This window comes from Bufo bufo, chromosome 4 (genome assembly GCF_905171765.1).
Source record: "Bufo bufo chromosome 4, aBufBuf1.1, whole genome shotgun sequence".
Taxonomy (NCBI): domain Eukaryota; kingdom Metazoa; phylum Chordata; class Amphibia; order Anura; family Bufonidae; genus Bufo; species Bufo bufo.
In genome coordinates this window covers 59,036,752-59,056,798 of record NC_053392.1, presented here as the reverse complement: position 1 = coordinate 59,056,798, position 20,047 = coordinate 59,036,752, and the positions used below count along the sequence as shown (strand labels likewise).

Genomic DNA, 20,047 nt, shown 5'->3' with positions numbered 1-20,047 from the left:
AGCTCATCAAGAGAATGCCAAGAGTGTGCAAAGCAGTAATCAAAGAAAAAGGTGGCTACTTTGAAGAACCTAGAATATGACATATTTTCAGTTGTTTCACACTTGTTTGTTATGTATATAATTCCACGTGTGTTAATTCATAGTTTTGATGCCTTCATAGTCATGAAAATAAAGAAAACTCTTTGAATGAGAAGGTGTGTCCAAACTTTTGGTCTGTACTGTATATATATATATATATATATATATATATAATTTTTAGTAATTACACATTTATTTTTGGCCATACATTTTTTGGGCTGTTTGGGATCTGTCTACTGCGAGCTTGCTGACTGTTTCCAACAGAAAACCATACTGGCTGCCATGCAAAAGAAACACTTCAATGTTTTTACATTACTCAACTTATGTGCCAATTAGTTCTATACATTGTGCAAAGATGGATACCTCAGGGAACATCCCCAAATTCAGTGTAAAAAGTTATGAGCAGATTTGGCGCCGATTTTGCCATGGGTCTCAACCTGCAGCGAAAACCGACATGCCTATAAGCAGAGGAGTGACCCAGTCCAGGAGGGGCCTGAATCTGGCATTTTGCCCTATTGTACCTTTAATATTTGGGACGATTTTTTATATTTTTTATCCCCCACCTAATATTTAGACAGATTTCGGCACACCCAGGTTTTACATGGAAGAACATTCGAAAGGTTAAAGTGACTGTACCACGTTTACTTGTGACTAAAGGAGGTCAGTCAATTAAAGGGTCATCGTCATCCTGGAAGGGCGTCTTCTTCTTCAGCAGCATTATGACCACGCAGGTAAACGTGGCGAGCACCAGCATCCCACCTATGACGATTCCAATGGCTTCTGGGACTTGGACGCACCACTGGTCGGCTAACAGGCACTTGGTGCTGGACAAGGAGCCGTTGTTGGCTTCTGCCGTTAAGCCGAGGATGTGACACATCATGGGATAGATGTCCACGATGTCTATGGTGCTGATCCGGACGCTCTTGTGGAACGCTGGTCCGCGGGCTGCCAGGAAGGGATGCATGCTGTGCAGGCTGTTGTCGTAGCCGTGGTTTCCCACTGCAAGATAAGAAATGGTTCTCAGCGCAGCTCAAATCCAGCGTGTGTGAACTTACCCCTTCTCTACAGGAGCTGGGAGCGTGCACTGCCTGCATATCCGCAGCGGCTTCCAGTCTGGCTACCTACATGAAGCTGCATTCAGATGAACAGGACACGTGCAGTACGTGGATTGTGGTACATGCACCCAGTCTCTTATCAGATACCGTACATACATATATACACAGGCTAGCAGTATGTATACGTCCTTTAATGTGCCCCTTGTTATTTATCCTCATACTGCCATTCAGAATGCACAGCAGAACTGCTACGCTGCGGTCACCTGGGCTATGACTTCTGTCCAACCCACAGATCAGAGATTTGACTGGATACGTGGAGTCACGGAGACTGGAGAAAGAGCATGACCCACGGTAAACCATTTTTGGTTGCTAACTGGGTTTAGTTGGTGCAGCCTCTAGGTTAGGACTCATGAAGATGGCCGTTGCCCGGCCGTGCCCGTATTGCGGCCTGCAAACAGGGGGTCCGCAATATGCGGGCACCGACCGTGTGCACTACGCACATCACGGATGCGGACCAATTCACTATCGCACTGCATGCACTCCTTGGGTCTGGATCAGTCTGTGGAATCTATATGGATGTTGCCCTTGCATTGGGGACCGCAAATTGCCTAAAAGTTTATGCCATGGAAGGTATCTGTTCATGTGTCGTCCACACTGAGGGCACAGCACCTGGTCATGGTGGGAAAATGTGGCATGTGGACGACACTACTGTGGCTTTCTGGTGACGCACCCTCCATATGGAAAACAGTTTGGGGTTCCCTGGCTTGAAGAAGTTCGCAAACCACCAACTTTATATACTGCAGAGCCGTTGTCACTTCCCTGCCCCCACTCCTCCTGGCAGCTCATATACTATACTACTTGGCAGGGCGGTGACACCGAGCACCAAAAACCCAGCCACCAGTGCTGACCTTCAAGCCACCATGGTGACTGTGTTTTAACCAGCTCTGCCGCAGGTAGAGCCGCATTTGTGACCTGACAGATCGGCTGATGATGGCGTACAATCCAGGACAGTCTACAACTACTACTCTAAACATGGTATAACAAGAGACTACTCCAGCAGGTGACAGGCACAAATACACAGGTGACGTCTTACGCGCTACAGGAGAGGAGGCGTTCTGCACGATGGTCCAGCCCTCGTCGGCTACCAGGATGATTGGCTGGATGCGGCTGTTCTGCTTGTAGTGGTAGTGATCGGGGATGTCGTCTTTCAGGTAGACCTTCATGTGATCGCTGCAGTTTTTCAGCAGGCCGTAAACCAGATTTATATCTGGAAACAGAGAAAAATCGTATTAGTTGGTTCGTACTAATCTGTAAATAACACATATGTAGCAGAGCTGAGCACTGCACTAGGCTATCTTGGTCGGTCCAATAGACTTTGAAAGGAGCGGTAGTGCATAAGCTCGACAGCCACTCCATCTAAGGGGGTAACACAAGACCCTCACTGGTCAGACAACCCGAAAAGCACGCGTAGCGGTTATAGGCCGTATACCTCTGTGTTATATGGAGGCACCCAAAACATAGCGCCTCACAGAGGAATCAATCAAAGGCACATGGCATCCATATGTATCCAGAAAACAGAACTATAGGACTGGTGGGTCTCCATAAGATCCTTGTGGGCAGTTTTGCTGAATATAGGAAGCCTTAGTGACAGGCCATAATACAGATGGAGCAGAGCTGAGTTTGTGACTGAACTTGTCAAATATTTATCAAAAATGGTGGAGAAGTTGCTAGCTTCGGAGATTCATCCAATGATATAATAAGGTCAGATCTACCTACTTAGGATTATTATACGATCACACATACCTTGAAGGGGCAATATGGCCGCCACTGGAGTTGTATCCACCAGTGTGTAGTTTCCCCGGCCAATACAATTATCCAGCACAATGACTCTGTCCTGCGAGCACTGGGCCATTCCATGGTCACTGGTGATTATTACATTCACTGTGTCCCAAAGTTTTAACTCTTTAAGCTTGGCCACTAAGTACCCTATTTTTATATCCACGTCTTTCAGTACGTTGGACATGTTAAATATGTTTTCAGGTCCAAAAGAATGTCCGCTGTGGTCGGGTTCTTCAAAGTACAGAGTCGCAAAGTTGATGGAGTCATTAGCCCTGGTGAACCACGAGGTGATGTTATCCACTCGTTCTTCGAAAGGTACCGAGCGATTATATTGTAAATAGTCATTTAGGGTGACGTTCTGGATCTTCACGTCAGTCCCCTGCCACATGGCGGAGCCACTCCTCCGCCCAGCACGCTGGTTTGTCACCCAGATGGGGGTGGCTTCGTTCCACCACACCGGTTTGGTCTCTGACGTAGAGTTGGAAACACTGAAGGTGAGGTTGGTGTCTTTGTCATACATGGAGTTGGCTACAATCCCGTGGCTCTCGGCGTACAGACCAGTCACTATGGAGTAATGATTAGGTAAGGTCTTGGTGATGAAGACGTTCTTGACTTCTCTTACTAGGACACCATCATTGATAAACTCCTGGAGATTGGGCAAAGAGTAGTTTAAATAGTCCGCCCTAAACCCATCAAAAGACACAAGGATTAACCGGGGGACGTCGTCAGATGATCCTCCGGAGCACAAAATTACTCCATGCATCAAGGTTAGCAAGAGCGCCAAATTCTGCATCTTGAATGTATGTCCAGATACGTTTATCTGGAAAAGAAAAGCAGGAGAGCAAGGATTTAAAGATGCAAAGTGAAAAAATAAAAATAAAATTAACAGTACAGATGAATATAAGAAACTTTGTAATCTATCTTATCAGAGAAAAACGTCTCTTTCTCTCCCTCCTAAACTAATATTCTCAGCTAAGCCCGGACTGTCAGCTCACTGAAGGATTACACTACATGCTGCCTATAGACGTCTATGGATAGGGTTGGGGTGAGGAGGAGAGAGCTGCAGTGAAAGAAGAAACCAAGATTAGCTTATGCTGCCCACAGAGGTCTTCGGAGGAGGGTGGATGAATGCTGCTAGAGGGGAAAAAAGGCACTTTTCTTTGATAAGATATATTGCAGTATCTTCTATTACTGCTACAGATTTATACAAAATTTGTTGAAAGTACGGTGTCCATTTAACTATAGAGACGGTCAGAGACAGCTATCGAACACTCTTCTTGGCAGGCACTCGGTCTGTGGAATGGTAAGCCAGACTCCCAGCTCCACCTCAGACGCCTCTCTTTTTTTCAAACTCCAACTCTAATATACAGTGGATATAAAAAGTCTACACACCCCTGTTAAAATGTCAGGTTTCTGTGATGTAGAAAAATGAGACAAAGATAAATCATTTCTGAACTTTTTCCACCTTTAATGTGACCTATAAACTGTACAACTCAATTAAAAAACAAACTGAAATCTTTTAGGTGGAGGGAAAAAAACAATGGTTGCATAAGTGTGCACACCCTCTTATAACTGGGGATGTAGCTGTGTTCAGAATTAAGCAATCACATTCAAAATCATGTTAAATAGGAGTCAGCATACACCGGCCATCATTTAAAGTGCCTCTGATTAACCCCAAATAAAGTTCAGCTGCTCTAGTTGGTCTTTCCTGAAATTTTCTTAGTCACATCCCACAGCAAAAGCCATGGTCCACAGAAAGCTTCCAAAGCATCAGAGGCATCTCATTGTTAAAAGGTATCAGTCAGGAGAAGGGTACAAAAGAATTTCCAAGGCATTAGATATACCATGGGACACAGTGAGAGAATATGGCACAACAGTGACATTACCAAGAACTGGACGTCCCTCCAAAATTGATGAAAAGACGAGAAGAAAACTGGTCTGGGACGCTACCAAGAGGCCTACAACAACACTAAAGGAGCTGCAGGAATATCTGGCAAGTACTGGCTGTGTGGTACATGTGACAACAATCTCCCGTATTCTTCACATGTCTGGGCTATGGGGTAGAGTGGCAAGGCGAAAGCCTTTTCTTACGAAGAAAAACATCCAAGCCAGGCTACATTTTGCAAAAACACATCTGAAGTCTCCTAAAAGCATGTGGGAAAAGGTGTTCTGGTCTGATGAAACCAAGGTTGAACTTTTTGGCCATAATTCCAAAAGATATGTTTGGCGCAAAAACAACACTGCACATCACAAAAAGAACCCCATCCCCACAGTGAAGCATGGTGGTGGCAGCATCATGCCAAGGGGCGGTGTTTCTTCAGCTGGAACTGGGGCCTTAGTTAAGCTAGAGGGAATTATGAACAGTTCCAAATACCAGTCAATATTGGCACAAAACCTTCAGGCTTCTTCTAGAAAGCTGAACATGAAGAGGAACTTCATCTTTCAGCATGAGAACGACCCAAAGCATACATCCAAATCAACAAAGCAATGGCTTCACCAAAAGAAGATTAAAGTTTTGGAATGGCCCAGCCAGAGCCCAGACCTGAATCCGATTGAAAATCTGTGGGGGTCATCTGAAGAGGGCTGTGCCCAGGAGATGCCCTCGCAATCTGACAGATTTGGAGTGTTTTTGCAAAGAAGAGTGGGCAAATCTTGCCAAGTCAAAATGTGCCATGCTGATAGACACATACCCAAAAAGACCAAGTGCTGTAATAAAATCTTTTTTGGGATGTTACAAGGCTTAGAAGTTTAGAAGCAAATCTTGGAATTTTTCAGAAATTTTCAAAAAACAATTTTTAGGGACCAGTTCAGGTCTGAAGTCACTTTGTGAGGTTTACTTAATAGAAACCACCCAAAAATGACCCCATTCTAGAAACTACACCCCTCAAGGTATTCAAAACTGATTTTACAAACTTTGTTAACCCTTTAGGTGTTCCACAAGAATTAATGGAAAATAGAGATACAATTTCAAAATTTCACTTTTTTGGCAGATTTTACATTTTAATATTTTTTTTACTTTTACAAAGCAAGGGTTAACAGCCAAACAAAACTCTAAGAAACTACACCCCTCAAGGTATTCAAAACAGATTTTACAAACGTCGTTAACCCTTTAGGTGTTCCACAAGAGTTATTGGCAAATGGAGGTGAGATTTCAGAATTTCAATTTTTTGGCAAAGTTTCCATTTTAATCCATTTTTCCCAGTAACAAAGCAAGGGTTAACAGCCAAACAAAACTCAATATTTATGGCCCCGATTCTGTAGTTTACAGAAACACCCCATATGTGGTCGTAAACTCTTGTACGGGCACACGGCAGGGCGCAGAAGGAACGGAATGCCATACGGTTTTTGGAAGGCAGATTTTGCTGGACTGTTTTTTTGACACCATGTCCCATTTGAAGCCCCCCTAATGCACCCCTAGAGTAGAAACTCCAAAAAAGTGACCCCATTTTAGAAACTACTGGATAGGGTGGCAGTATTGTTGGTACTAGTTTAGGGTACATATGATTTTTGGTTGCTCTATATTACACTTTTTGTGAGGCAAGGTAACAATAAATAGCTGTTTTGGCACCGTTTTTATTTTTTTGTTATTTACAACATTCATCTGACAGGTTAGATCATGTGATATTTTTATAGACCAGGTTGTCACGGATGCGGCGATACCCAATATGTATACTTTTTTTTTTTTTTATGTAGGTTTTACACAATGATTTCTTTTTTGAAACAAAAAAAAAATCATGTTTTAGTGTTTCCATAGTCTGAGAGCCATAATTTTTTCAGTTTTTGGGCGATTACCTTGGGTAGGGTATGAATTTTGCGGGATGAGATGACGGTTTTATTGGCACTATTTTGGGGTGCGTGTGACTTTATGATCGCTTTCTATTACACTTTTTGTGATGTCAGGTGACAAAAAATTGTTTATTTAGCACAGTTTTTATTTAAATATTTTTACACTGTTCATCTGAGGGGTTAGGTCGTGTGATATTTTTATAGAGCCGGTCGATACGGACACGGCGATACCTAATATGTATACTTTTTTTTATTTATGTAAGTTTTACACAATAACAGCTTTTTTAAAACAAAAAAAAAGATGTTTTAGTGTCTCCATATTCTGAGCCATAGTTTTTTTTATTTTTGGGCGATTGTCTCAGGTAGGGGCTCATTTTTTGCGGGATGAGGTGATGGTTAGATTGGTACTATTTTGGTGGGCAAACGCCTTTTTGATCGCTTGCTGTTTTTGTGATGTAAGGTGACCAAAAAATGGTTTATTTAGCACAGTTTTTATTTTTTACGGTGTTCATCTGAGGGGTTAGGTCATGTGATATGTTTATAGAGCCGATCGATACGGACGCGGCGATACCTAAATATCTATACTTTATTTTTTACCAATTTTTTTTTAACTTTATTTGGGGAAAATTACGTTTTTGTTTATTTTTACTTCAAACTTTAAATTTTTTGGGGGGGGAAACTTTATTTTTTCAAATTCTTTTTTTCACTTTATTTTTTGTCCCACTTTGGGACTTGAACTTTTGGGGGTCTAATCCCTTTAGAATGCATTCCAATACTTCTGTATTGGAATGCATTGGCTGTATGAGTAATACAGTGAATATTACTCACTGTAAAACAAAACAATGAGAGTCCACAAGCTAGCTCTCTCCTGGTGCCAAATGGTTTCCAGTGAGTGAGGGAGAGCAGGCCAAGCTATATACTCACACTAATTAAAATCAGCCTATGATTTGCCAAGCATCTCTAAATTATTAGTGTAGCACTTGCAATTATGATGCAATTTTGTACTTTATTTGGTTTGCAGTGAGCTGTTGCATTGCTTGTTTTGTTTTACAGTGTTGTTCTCAGCCATAGCAACGTGCTCCTGCGCTTTGGGATGTGCTGACTGACCCCCTTTTTCTTTGCAGTTTGTACCGGAGGTGTGGCTGACACCTCAGTCGTGCACTCCTTCCAGCTCGTCTGCCCCATTGGCTGATTTTAATTAGTGTGAGTATATAGCTTGGCCTGCTCTCCCTCATTCACTGGAAGCCATTCGGCACCAGGAGAGAGATAGTTTGTGGACTCTCATTGCAGTCTTTGGTGGCCATTTGGCACCAGGAGTGGTGTGTGGAGTGGGCCCGGCATGCATGTTGGCACCTGCATTCCTTGGATATAATGGAGGCCATGTTGGCACCAAAAATGACAGAAAGTGAAGCAGGCCCAGCATACATGTGGAACCTACACTCCCTGAATTGTATGGTAGCCGTCATGGCACATAACAGGTAGAATTTAGTATTAGGAACCCGTCTTACAGAGATCGCCTTGACGTGCGGCAGACGGGCTCAAATAATTTTGCACAAAATGATTTGCCAAGCATCTCTAATTTATAAGTATAACACTAGCAATTATGATGCAATTTTGTACTTTATTTGGTTTGCAGAGAGCTGTTGCATTGCATGTTTTGTTTTACAGTCTTGTTCTCAGCCATAGCAACGTGCCCCTGCGCATTGGGATGTGCTGACTGACCCCCTTTTTCTTTGCAGTGTGTATTACTCATACAGCTTCCGGCCTGTGAGATCCAGGGGGCTGGATCTCAAAGGCTCATCACCGGAGGGCACCGCGCTGCCTTCCATGCCATCGGGTCCCCCCTAAAGCCGCATGGGGACCCGATGGCACCGCCACACGCCGCCGCAAGTAGAAGCCGCAAACTGAAGGTCTAAATTGACCTGCGGTTTGCGGCGATCGCAGACACGGGGGGGGGGAGTCACAGGACCCCCCCGCGCATTTAGCCAAGGTGCCTGCTCAATGATTTGAGCAGGCACCTTGTTCCGATCACCGCCCGCCGGGCGGCGGTGATCGGAAATACACAGGGCGTACCCGTACGTCAGGTGTCCTTAAGTACCAGGACAACATGCTGTACCGGTACGTCATGTGTCCTGAAGAGGTTAAGGGTGTGCACACTTATGCAACCATATTATTTTATTTTTTGTTTTCTTTCCTCCACCTAAAAGATTTCAGTTTGTTTTTCAATTGAGTTGTACAGTTTATAGGTCACATTAAAGGTGGAAAAAGTTCTGAAAGGATTTATCTTTGTCTCATTTTTTTACATCACAGAAACCTGATATTTTAACAGGGGTGTGTAGCAAGGGAAATCAAAGTAGACCCACAGGAGAATCAGATTATTAATCTATCAGCTCGTACATTAGATACTTTGGAAGAAAGGGTTTTATCAAAAGGTTTATCTTTTGTACCGACAACGAAATTCTGTGCTTTCAATTGGGTTAAGGACATTAATTTATTTATACGTAAACTAAAATGGAAAAAGTTCTTTAAAACCCATGACGAAGAAACTTGTCTGGAGCTGGGGATTGCCATTGAAGACTTGGAGGGAGTCCGAACTCTCAGTTCTCTAATGACGGAGAGTGAGCGCCCTACAGGCACGGGCCCTTTTACCTCCTTGAAAGGGAAAAGTACCAGGATGCCCCCACCGCAGGATAATCCGGCTCTGGACATTTTCTCTAGTTTGGTGACTGAACATATAGAGAAGATTCCCGAGTATAACTTATTGAGTAGAGGTAACCTAGATAGGGATGAATTAAGGGCCCTCACAAGACTAGAAAATGACCCCACTATTGTATTCAAGCCCTCAGATAAGGGAGGGAATATTGTTCTAATGGACCATAAAAACCATCGTGAAATGTGTTTGGGTCTTCTGAGTGATAAAACATGCTACAGGGTACTTGAAAATAACCCTACTTCTGTTTTCTTAGCAAAATTGGAGACTATACTCTTACAGGCCTTTGAAAATAATATTATATCTAAGGATGAAATTCAATTCCTTATACCAAAATGTCCTCCGATCCCTACTTTTTACACTCTACCAAAGGTCCATAAGGGTTTTCCCCCCCTTAGAGGCCGACCCATAGTATCAGGGATTGACTTTTTACACTCTACCTAAGGTCCATAAGGGTTTTCCCCCCCTTAGAGGCCGACCCATAGTATCAGGGATTTACTTTTTACACTCTACCTAAGGTCCATAAGGGTTTTCCCCCCCTTAGAGGCCGACCCATAGTATCAGGGATTGACTTTTTACACTCTACCTAAGGTCCATAAGGGTTTTCCCCCCGTTAGAGGCCGACCCATAGTATCAGGGATTTACTTTTTACACTCTACCTAAGGTCCATAAGGGTTTCCCCCCCCCTTAGAGGCCGACCCATAGTATCAGGGATTGACTCTATCACCCAGAATGTTAGTACATACATCGATGAAATCCTTCGGCCATTTGTTGACTCCCTTCCATCATACTTTAGAGACACTACTGATCTGATGCTAAAAATCGATAGTGTCTCGATTGATGACCACGTATTTTTGGCGTCCATTGATATGGAGGCCCTTTATATGAGTATACCACATGACGGTGGTCTCTGTGCGGTCGCACATTTCCTGAAATCAAGGGGCAATCAGTTCCAGGCACACAATTCATTGGTTGTGGAAGCCTTACAATTCATACTAACACACAACTATTTCCAGTTTGAATCCCGTTACTACCACCAGCTCAGGGGCACGGCGATGGGGAGCCCCTGTGCCCCCCAGTTACGCCAATTTGCTCCTGGGCTGGTGGGAGGATACAATGGTATTCTCAGATGAGACCATTGAATTTACATCACATATTGTCTTTTGGGGTCGGTATATCGACGACATCCTGATTCCCTGGGATGGTAGCATGGACTTTTTTAAAACCTTTGTGCAACGTCTAAATAGAAACCCCATTGGTCTTGGCTTTACATTTGAAATTGAATCACAAAGTATTGCCTTCCTGGATATTCGTATTACTAAGGTCAATGGGGAACTACATACCGTAAACCCACCTCTACAAATAGCCTCTTACGGTCTGACAGCTACCATCCCAGGAGTCTAAGGGACAATATCTGATGACACGTAGGAACTGTTCCTCTATGGAATCGTTTAGGGAGCAAGCTAGGGATATGCAGAGTAGATTTACTAAACGGGGCTATCCCTCTGAAGTTTTAAAAGAGGCTTTTCAACTCTCCCTCCATAGAGACAGACAATCACTACTGTCCCCACGCGAACAGTCTGCCCCCGAGAAAAATGTGATGAGAATCGTTGGCACCTATGATGTCCAGAATCAAAAAATCATGGGGATCCTGAGAAGATTCTACTATCTGACTCAGATTTAAAGGAGGTTCTGCCTCCAAGACCTATGATAACATCCAGAAGGGGTAGATCACTGAGGGACAGGCTAGTTCATAGCCATTACAAAGCACCACCTCAGGTTGGCAGTTGGCTCAGTCGGAAGGTCTGAGGAACCTTTAGATGTGGCAACGACTGCATTTGCTGTCCACTTATCTTGAAGTCGAAGGTCTTTTGCAGCATCTCAACGGGAATAAGCTATACCATGAGAGATTTTGCCAAAACCGAGGGAGTTGTCTACCTGTGTACTTGCCCCTGCCCACTCAACTATGTGGGCAAAACAAAAAGGGAACTGAGAAGACGTGTGGGAGACCACATTGGAGATGTAAAATATCGGAGGGACAAACCAGTAACCAGGCATGTCCTGGAATATCACTCCGGTGATTTTAGCGCCCTACGGTTTCAGGTTATTGAGGTGGTACGTAAATCACCCAGAGGCGGAGACTGGGATAAAAGGATACTCAGGGACAGTTTATTAATAACTGTCCCTGTTTATATTCCCCATGGGGCACCACAAGTTAGTCCTCTAGTGATTGACTTCCCTCTACTAACCTCCACGCTGTATAGTGTAAGTTATCATGTAGCCATGGCAGCGCTCGGTGGTATCTGCGCTGCCTAGGAGAGGCATATCCGGCCGACGTACGTCATTTCCGGCTGTTGGAACGCAGCATGCCTTCCACCGGACATCGGCGCCTCCTGGATGCGCTTTGACAGCGCTTTTGATGAGGTAGTCCCGCCCGAATATGCATGTAGTTTGATACATAAGGACATTGATCCTCTGTAGTCTGAAGTGTACTTGACTTGAAGAGGCGAACTTTGATTATATTATAGTTCGCTGTAAATTTTCAGTACGATCGCATGACCGGAAGTGACGTCAGACGCGCGGCCTTTAAAAAGGGAATATTCTCATTCACCAGTGCGGTCCTTTCTATCTCGGTGCCCTTATCATATGTGTCTGATCTGCAGCTAGTTTGTATCAACAAGTGGACCATTTGGATATCTCCACTTGGGGAAACGCGTCGGGGAGAAGATCATCTTTTCATTTAGGGGACATTTAGAGGGTTTAGCCACCGAGAAGTGGGGTCGCCCCTTTCGGGGCGGGTGCTCTGCTTTTAGGCAGGGAGAGCCAGCAGGGACTACTCTGGGATTTTTGATCTTTCCCACCCCATGGTCCTGGCTGCTGACCCACAGACAACCCGATGATGTGTTTACCTGGATTCTCTCTAAATCATGAGATCACCTGTATGCAACTAACCGCGAGTCTTTATCAGATAGATCGCTGGTTAATATGCAACTAACCGCGAGTCTTTATCAGATAGATCGCTGGTTAATATGCAACTAACCGCGAGTCTTTATCAGATAACTTCACTAATGTGTGTGGATTTATAGAGGCCACCAAAATACGGATGTGAGACTGGTTGCCGCTCTTTCCTTGCTGTTATTGAGTGTTTTTTACTGCGCCGATACCTTATTTTCAGCACGGACATCGGATATAGGTCATCATGCCTGTGTTTATTTAGATATACGTTGGGGTTTATCCATTTATTTTTATTTCGTATAACATTAAAAGTTATATTTTAGGGGTTTATTTTGCTCAGTGACATTTCTATGGTCTCCCCTACACAAATACATTTGCATGTCAGTGATATCATTTATCAAACTGGTGTACAGTAGAAATGCCCATGGCAACCAATCAGATCTCACCTTTCATTTCTCACAGCTCCTTTGGAAAATGAAAGGTGGAATCTGATTGGTTGCTATGGGCAACTAAGCCAGTTCTACTTTACACCAGTTTGATAAATGACCCCCGTTGTGTATTTCTTCCTGTGCAATTTAGTAAATCCTTTGTTTTATACTTTCTCCCTCGATTCTTTGTGCCTGTTCACATGATGGATTATGGCCTGGCGTCTGCCTCCCATTGTTTTCAACTGGAGGCAGAGCTGCAATTCGCGGGGCGGTGGTTTAAAGCCACAAATGCACCAAGAAGTTACTTACCAGTCCTTGGCGCGGGTGTGCGGACAGATGGCGCGGCAGCTGTCCTCTCGTGGCTTAGCTCCATTCAAGCCGCAATCGGATCCGTGGCCTTCTGACTAAACAACCAACGCGGTTTCTGCCGTGGAGCTTGCAATGGAGTTTGACGCCGTCCAATTCTGCCGTGTGAAAGGGGACGTAGTGATTTCCCGTAATATTCTCCATTCACATCCAGAGCTGCGTTCAAAATTCTGCCCCTCTGCAGTCCTGTCCCTGCTCTAGCTGTATCTGTCACCTCAGCTCCGTCAACGCCCTGCTCTCCGGCCACTGGAAGCCAGAAGAACGGAGAATTTAGCTTTGGATGTGACCGGAGAAGAAAACAAACACCAGTACAAGGCAAGTGACATGGAGGCGCTTCCTCATGAAGACGCTGCAGATCGTCCCCTGCGGAACGGCTGGCGAAAAATCAGCAGGGTTTCGAGTAGGAGCAGAGTGGATGAGACTTGGCGGGAAATAAATCTGCGGAATTTAGATCAGAAACGCATCAGCTGATGCTGTGGAAATCCGCACGCGTTTTGGCGTAGATTTCTCCGCTGCATTCTGTAATACAACGTCCTCGTACTGTGACTGTGCGGCACTTCTCTGTATGAGGTGGTTACTGCGGTCCAAGGTCCGGGTGAGGTGACAATAAGGGCGTGTCCTGCCCGTCTCACCACACAGGAAGTGATATATACCGTATACTGCACTGGCCAAAACAAAAACCTGCCTGGCGAACTGAGCAGCCATTTCCTACGCGATTTTGACACGGTTCTGCCCGTGTAGTGCATTTTATAATGGCGTTTTCTGCACGTCTTATGTTTTTACTATAAAAAAATACATAGGTATAAATAAAAAAAAAAGGCTTTTTTTTTAAGCAGGGCAAAAAAATAATAAGAATAATGGGGGATCGGGGGTCTATGGGAGAAAAACACCAGACAATGGGGGTCAGCTACCATAGCGTTAGACCGTCTTTCTGGCGTAGAAGAATCTGTAATTTTGTCGCAGGTGGTGGCTTGAAGCAAATTTTGTGACTTTTTAGCTTTTTCCAAAAACTGGCTGGGGGTCCAGGTGGGATCTGCGCGGCCTGACTCATCTAACATGTGCGCCAAAAAACTGACACAGCCGCCACCAGCAATCTACAGCAGCTCCTAACCAGAGTACATAGAGGGTCTGACAGCAGAAGACGTGACAAATTCATTAAAAAGGTCATAAAACGGGTCTTTAGTAAGGGGGAACACCAGAAAAAAAAAAAAAAACACCTGTCTGTCCTCTTTGATCTTTCCCACAGTCTCCCATGTTACGGCTGGAGCTGGCGTTTTTTTTTTTAAATAAAACACTTTAAAAATAAATATAAAAAAAGTGGAAAAAAGAAAAAACAAAATAAAAAATGCAGAAAACAAAACCAACATAAGCTTGACACCACCATCAAGACGGGTCCCAGAAAATGTCCGTCAGTCTGGCATCAACGGGACCTTCTGTGTCCTGGATTATCAGCGGACAGTCAGTAAAAAAAAAAAAAAACGGACCCTATAACAACGCTGGACATGGACGCAGCCACGTGATCCCATCTGGGTGACGCTCCATTAAAAGGGGTTGCGGCAAAAAGTTGCCTTAGTAGTTATACAATTTTCCAATATACTATCCGCATCATATCCTTATGGTTTTCAAGATCTCTGCTTGCTGTCCCTCACCTTCATTACTTCCAGAGTTATAGAGCCCAGGCCTGACCACCCCGATGTGCTCTCTGATAACTGTGTGTCCCTCACTAAACCAGGTCTGGAAGGAAGTAATGAAGGTTCCTAGTCAATGACGGCAAGCACAGATCTTGAGAACCTGTGAGGATCAAATGAATACAGGAAGTATACTGGAAAACCTCACACCAGGAGACAGGGGTGGGCTGGGGGTTTCTATCAGGTTTCTCCTATAGGACTGTACTGGAAGAGGCGGATTATTCTCCATGACCTACCTGTAACATCAATCAGCAAACACAACTCTGCTACTCCAGCTCCTGGGCGTCACCACCGCCCCTCTGTATGAACGTACACAAGCTGCGTCCTCCCTTCAGTACAAACCCCCGCAATGCTACGGCGGAGAGCTCCTGGTAAGTGACGCAGCGGTCTCAGCTCCTGTACACACTGATCTACTTACATAAACCGCGCAGCTCCCGACCCCCAACTCCACGGACTGCAGCCGCCGCGCTCACTGGGCGGGGCCTCCGAAAGGGGGAGGAGACGCTGTCATCTGATTAGCTGGAAAGGGATGACGTAATTGACTCCTGGGGTAGTTTGACAGCGGCCAGTGTTTTGGTCACGTGATCAGCCTGGTGAGGTCACGGCGCTTCATGTGTAACCTCTGCAGCACTTAACCACTTCCTGACCGCAATAGTTTTACCGATTACTTTTATGCTATACTTCATGTTGTTGTGGACATTTTATTAAGATGTGTTTCTAATAGATTGTGTATTGTCACCATGTCTCTCGGTGTCAGGGCCGTCTTTAATATTGATTGGACCCTGGGTAAGAATTTACTTGGGCCCCCCTGGATCCCGCCTTCCCACACCTTAAAAAAAAAAGCTAAAATCTTATACTCACCTGTGTCCTTTCACTGGCGCTCACTAGCTGCTGGTACGGCGAGGGATGGTGCAACGCAGACGCGCACACCTCAGCGCGTCCTGGCAGAGGCGGGCGTGATGACATCATCACGCCTGCCTGCGCTGGGATTTCACTACCAAATAGACCTCAGGCCTGTAGCCTATGACAAGTCTTGTCGCCATCTGCAAATTTTAACCTCTTCAGAACACAGGTACGTCCTGTGTATTTCTGATCACCGCCGAGCAGGCACTTCGGCTAAATGCCCGGGGGGTCCCGTGACCCCATCCCCCCATGTCGGCAATTCAGACCTGCAGATTGCGGCTTTTACCTATTGTGGTGGTGGCGTGTGGCGGTGCCATTGGGTCCCGATGCGGCTATAGGGGGGACCCGATGGCATGGAAGGCAGCGCAATGGCTTCCTTAGGCATCGCGCTGCCTTGCGGTGACGAGCCTGTGAGATGCAGCCCCCTGGATTTCACAGGCCGGAAGCTGTATGAGTAATACACACAGTATTACTCATACAGCCAATGCATTCCAAAACAGAAGTATTGGAATGCATTGAAAAGGGATTAGACCCCCAAAAGTTCAAGTCCCAAAGTGGGATAAAAATGTAAGTGAAAAAAAAAGTTGAAAAAATAAAGTTTTCCCCCCCAAAAATTAAAAGTTTCAAGTAAAATAAACAGAAACGTCACTTTCCTCAAATAAAGTTAAGAAAAATTACTAAAATATAGGGGAATAAAAAAAGTATACATATTAGGTATCGCCGAGTCCGTATCGACCGGCTCTATAAAAATATCACATGACCTAACCCCTCAGATAAACAGCGTAAAAAATAAAAAATAAAAACTGTGCTAAATAAACCATTTTTTTGTCACCTTACATCACAAAAAGTACAACAGCAAGCAATCAAAAAGGCATTTGCCCACCAAAATAGTACCAATATAACCGTCACCTCATCCCGCAAAAAATGAGCCCCTATCTGAGACAATCGGCCAAAAAATAAAAAAGACTGTGGCTCAGAATATGGAGACACTAAAACATCATTTTTTTTGTTTCTTTTTTTTTTTTTTTTGAACAATAGTTTTTATTGAAATTTTTTTTATAACAATAGGTTACATAACAAATGGCAGCATTCACATATACATCTTGGTATAGGTAATAATATGGCAGATACGTAGCTAAATTTTTTTTTGTTTCAAAAATTATATTATTGTGTAAAACGTACATTAAAAAAAAGTATACATATTAGGTATCGCCGCGTCCGTATCGACCAGCTCTATAAAAATATCACATGACCTAACCCCTCAGATAAACACCGTAAAAAATAAAAAATAAAAACTGCTAAATAAACCATTTTTCGGCACCTTACATCACAAAAAGTGTAATAGCAAGCAATCAAAAAGTCATATGCACCCCAAAATAGTGCCAATCAAACAGTCATCTCATCCCGCAAAAAATGAGACCCTACCCAGGTAATCGCCCAAAAACTGAAAAAATTATGGCTCTCAGACTATGGAAACACTAAAACATGATTTTTTTTGCTTCAAAAATGAAATCATTGTGTAAAACTTACATTAATAAATAAAAAGTATACATATTAGGTATCGCCGCGTCCGTGACAACCTGGTTTATAAAAATATCACATGATCTAACCTGTCAGATGAATGTTGTAAATAACAAAAAATAAAAAAGGTGCCAAAACAGCTATTTCTTGTTATCTTGCCTCACAAAAAGTGTAATATAGCAACCAAAAATCATATGTACCCTAAACTAGTACCAACAAAACTTCCACCCTATCCCGTAGTTTCTAAAATGGGGTCACTTTTTTGGAGTTTCTACTCTAGGGGTGCATCAGGGGGGCTTCAAATGGGACATGGTGTCAAAAAAAACAGTCCAGCAAAATCTGCCTTCCAAAAACCGTATGGCATTCCTTTCCTTCTGCGCCCTGCCGTGTGCCCGTACAGCGGTTTATGACCACATATGGGGTGTTTCTGTAAACTACAGAATCAGAGCCATAAATATTGAGTTTGGTTTGGCTGTTAACCCTTGCTTTGTAACTAAAAAAAAATTATTAAAATTGAAAATCTGCCAAAAAAGTGAAATTTTGAAATTGTATCTCTATTTTCCATTAATTCTTGTGGAACACCTAAAGGGTTAACGACGTTTGTAAAATCAGTTTTGAATACCTTGAGGGGGGTAGTTTCTATTATGTAAGCCTCACAAAGTGACTTCAGACCTGAACTGGTCCCTAAAAATTGGGTTTTTGAAAATTTCTGAAAAATTTCAAGATTTGCTTCTAAACTTCTAAGCCTTGTAACATCCCCAAAAATAAAATATCATTCCCAAAATGATCCAAACATGAAGTAGACATATGGGGAATGTAAAGTAATAACTATTTTTGGAGGTATTACTATGTATTATAGAAGTAGAGAATTTGAAACTTGGAAATTTGCAATTCTTTGCAAATTTTTGCAATTTTTTTTATTTTTTTTATAAAAATGAATTTTCTTGACTTCATTTTACCAGTGTCATGAAGTACAATATGTGACGAAAAAACTGTCTCATGATGGCCTGGATAAGTCAAAGTGTTTTAAAGTTATCACCACTTAAAGTGACATTGGTCAGATTTGCAAAAAATGGCCTGGTCCTTAAGGTGAAATATGGCCGTGTCCTTAAGGGGTTAAGGCGCATTGGCGACCATTTTGATCGCCATCTGGAGCGCTGTATTGCATCAGTGACATGACCACTCTCCACATATAATGTTATATTACATCAGTGACATCACCGCTCTGCACATATAGGCAATATATTACATCTGTGACATCACTGCTCTCCACATATAAGTGATATATTACATCAGTGACATCACCGCTCTCCACATAAGTGATATATTACATCAGTGACATCACCGCTGTCCACATATAGGTAATATATTAAATCAGTGACATCACCGCTGTCCACATATAGGTAATATATTAAATCAGTGACATCACCGCTCTCCACATATAAGAGGCATATTACATCTGTGACATCACCGCTCTCCACATATAAGAGGCATATTACAGCACTGACGTCATCCCTCTATGTGACGTTACAGATTACAGTTCGTTCTATTGTATGACACAGGAGATTATAAAGCTGCAGGGTGAGCAGGGCCGGCACCACCAGTAAGGCGACCTAGGCAGTCGCCTAGGGCGCCATTTAGCAGGGGGCGCCCATTGCGGTTTAAAAAACAAAACAAAAAAAAACGGTTATATAATTTCGGATGGCCGGTGTTAGGAAAATTTACTCTCTTTTACCTAACTTGTCCCTGTCTTCAGATTTCGGCGATCAGCTTGAATTAAGTCTAACCGGTACCGGGAGAATGAGTAAGATAACACTGAAGCGTGTGTAGTTCTAACCCATTCTGGTTTATTCACAGCTGGCAAACAGTTATAATAGAGGGGGTTGAGCTTCCTTTACATCCAATCATATGTTAGCATTAGTATTTGACCAATAGTATGGTCACACATAAGCTCTGCATTAACATAATAGCTGACTCATAGTAACAGCATTTGACCAATCAGGTATATACACATGAGCTAGCAGACACTTGAGCCAGATGACCTTATATGGCTTGGACTGTTCATACTTTCAACCTAAGGAATGTATGGATTCCTAGAAACAGCCCAGGATATGTCACACACATTCCTTAAGGGGGAAGGGAGGTTTTGTAGTGCACTAACCAAATGTAATACACGTGGCTAAATAAGACAAAATGGAGTCACATATATCCCATCAAATCCCCTCTTAGAACCTTATATATATATATATATACTATATGGTTCTTTCTCTGCTCTTCCTTGGTTTGCTTATAAGCCTTTAGGTATTCCATGTACCCTTCAGGAGTATAATCCTCGGGCTTTGTTGGGGTTGTGTTTGCCTCTTCTACCTCTACCGGAGTATAGAGGAATGTTGAGTGTACCCCTCTTTCGGCCACCTTTTGACATATGGCTAGAAGGGAGGGCACACACTGCAGACAACAGCAGAGACCCACTATTGCAGCGACCACGGCGAGTGCCACTCCTAAAACATATCTTATTTGACCAAAGTCAGGTATTCAGCCAAAAAGCCAGTCCCACCAACCTTGGTCAACATCCTGTTTTATATGTTTTCTCATCTCCTCTAATTGGCCTATTTTATCTTTTATTCCACGGGAGTGATCTAATAAATTGAAACAACACATCCCTGCGAACGCTGAGCATCCTACACCATGTTGGAGCAATAAATAGTCAATAGTTGC

The 20,047-nt window shown here is 43.4% G+C and overlaps 1 protein-coding gene across 2 annotated transcripts; it reads right to left on the bottom strand.

Moving 5' to 3' along the window:
- Positions 1-249: 249 nt before the first annotated feature.
- On the bottom strand, positions 250-15,379 carry LOC120997272 (bis(5'-adenosyl)-triphosphatase enpp4-like). Of its 2 annotated transcripts, none has more exons than XM_040427292.1 (4): positions 15,324-15,367; positions 2,937-3,792; positions 2,227-2,400; positions 250-1,077 (listed from the first exon to the last, which is right to left on the bottom strand). In XM_040427292.1, exons 2-4 carry the CDS (start codon positions 3,763-3,765, stop codon positions 740-742), a joined length of 1,341 nt encoding a protein of 446 aa, XP_040283226.1. In that variant the 5' UTR covers positions 3,766-3,792; positions 15,324-15,367; the 3' UTR covers positions 250-739. The 2 variants fall into 2 exon arrangements, with proteins under 2 accessions (XP_040283226.1, XP_040283225.1); XM_040427291.1 differs by having other exon boundaries at positions 251-1,077; positions 15,142-15,379.
- Between the last annotated feature and the right edge of the window lie 4,668 nt (positions 15,380-20,047).

Excerpts from the sequence above, each read along its gene's own strand:
- LOC120997272 (XM_040427291.1), bottom strand. Across the intron at positions 2,401-2,936 it reads GGCCATATTGCCCCTTCAAG|ATATAAATCTGGTTTACGGC; the intron begins GTATGTGTGATC and ends CTCTGTTTCCAG. Across the intron at positions 1,078-2,226 it reads CGCCTCCTCTCCTGTAGCGC|TGGGAAACCACGGCTACGAC; the intron begins GTAAGACGTCAC and ends CTTATCTTGCAG.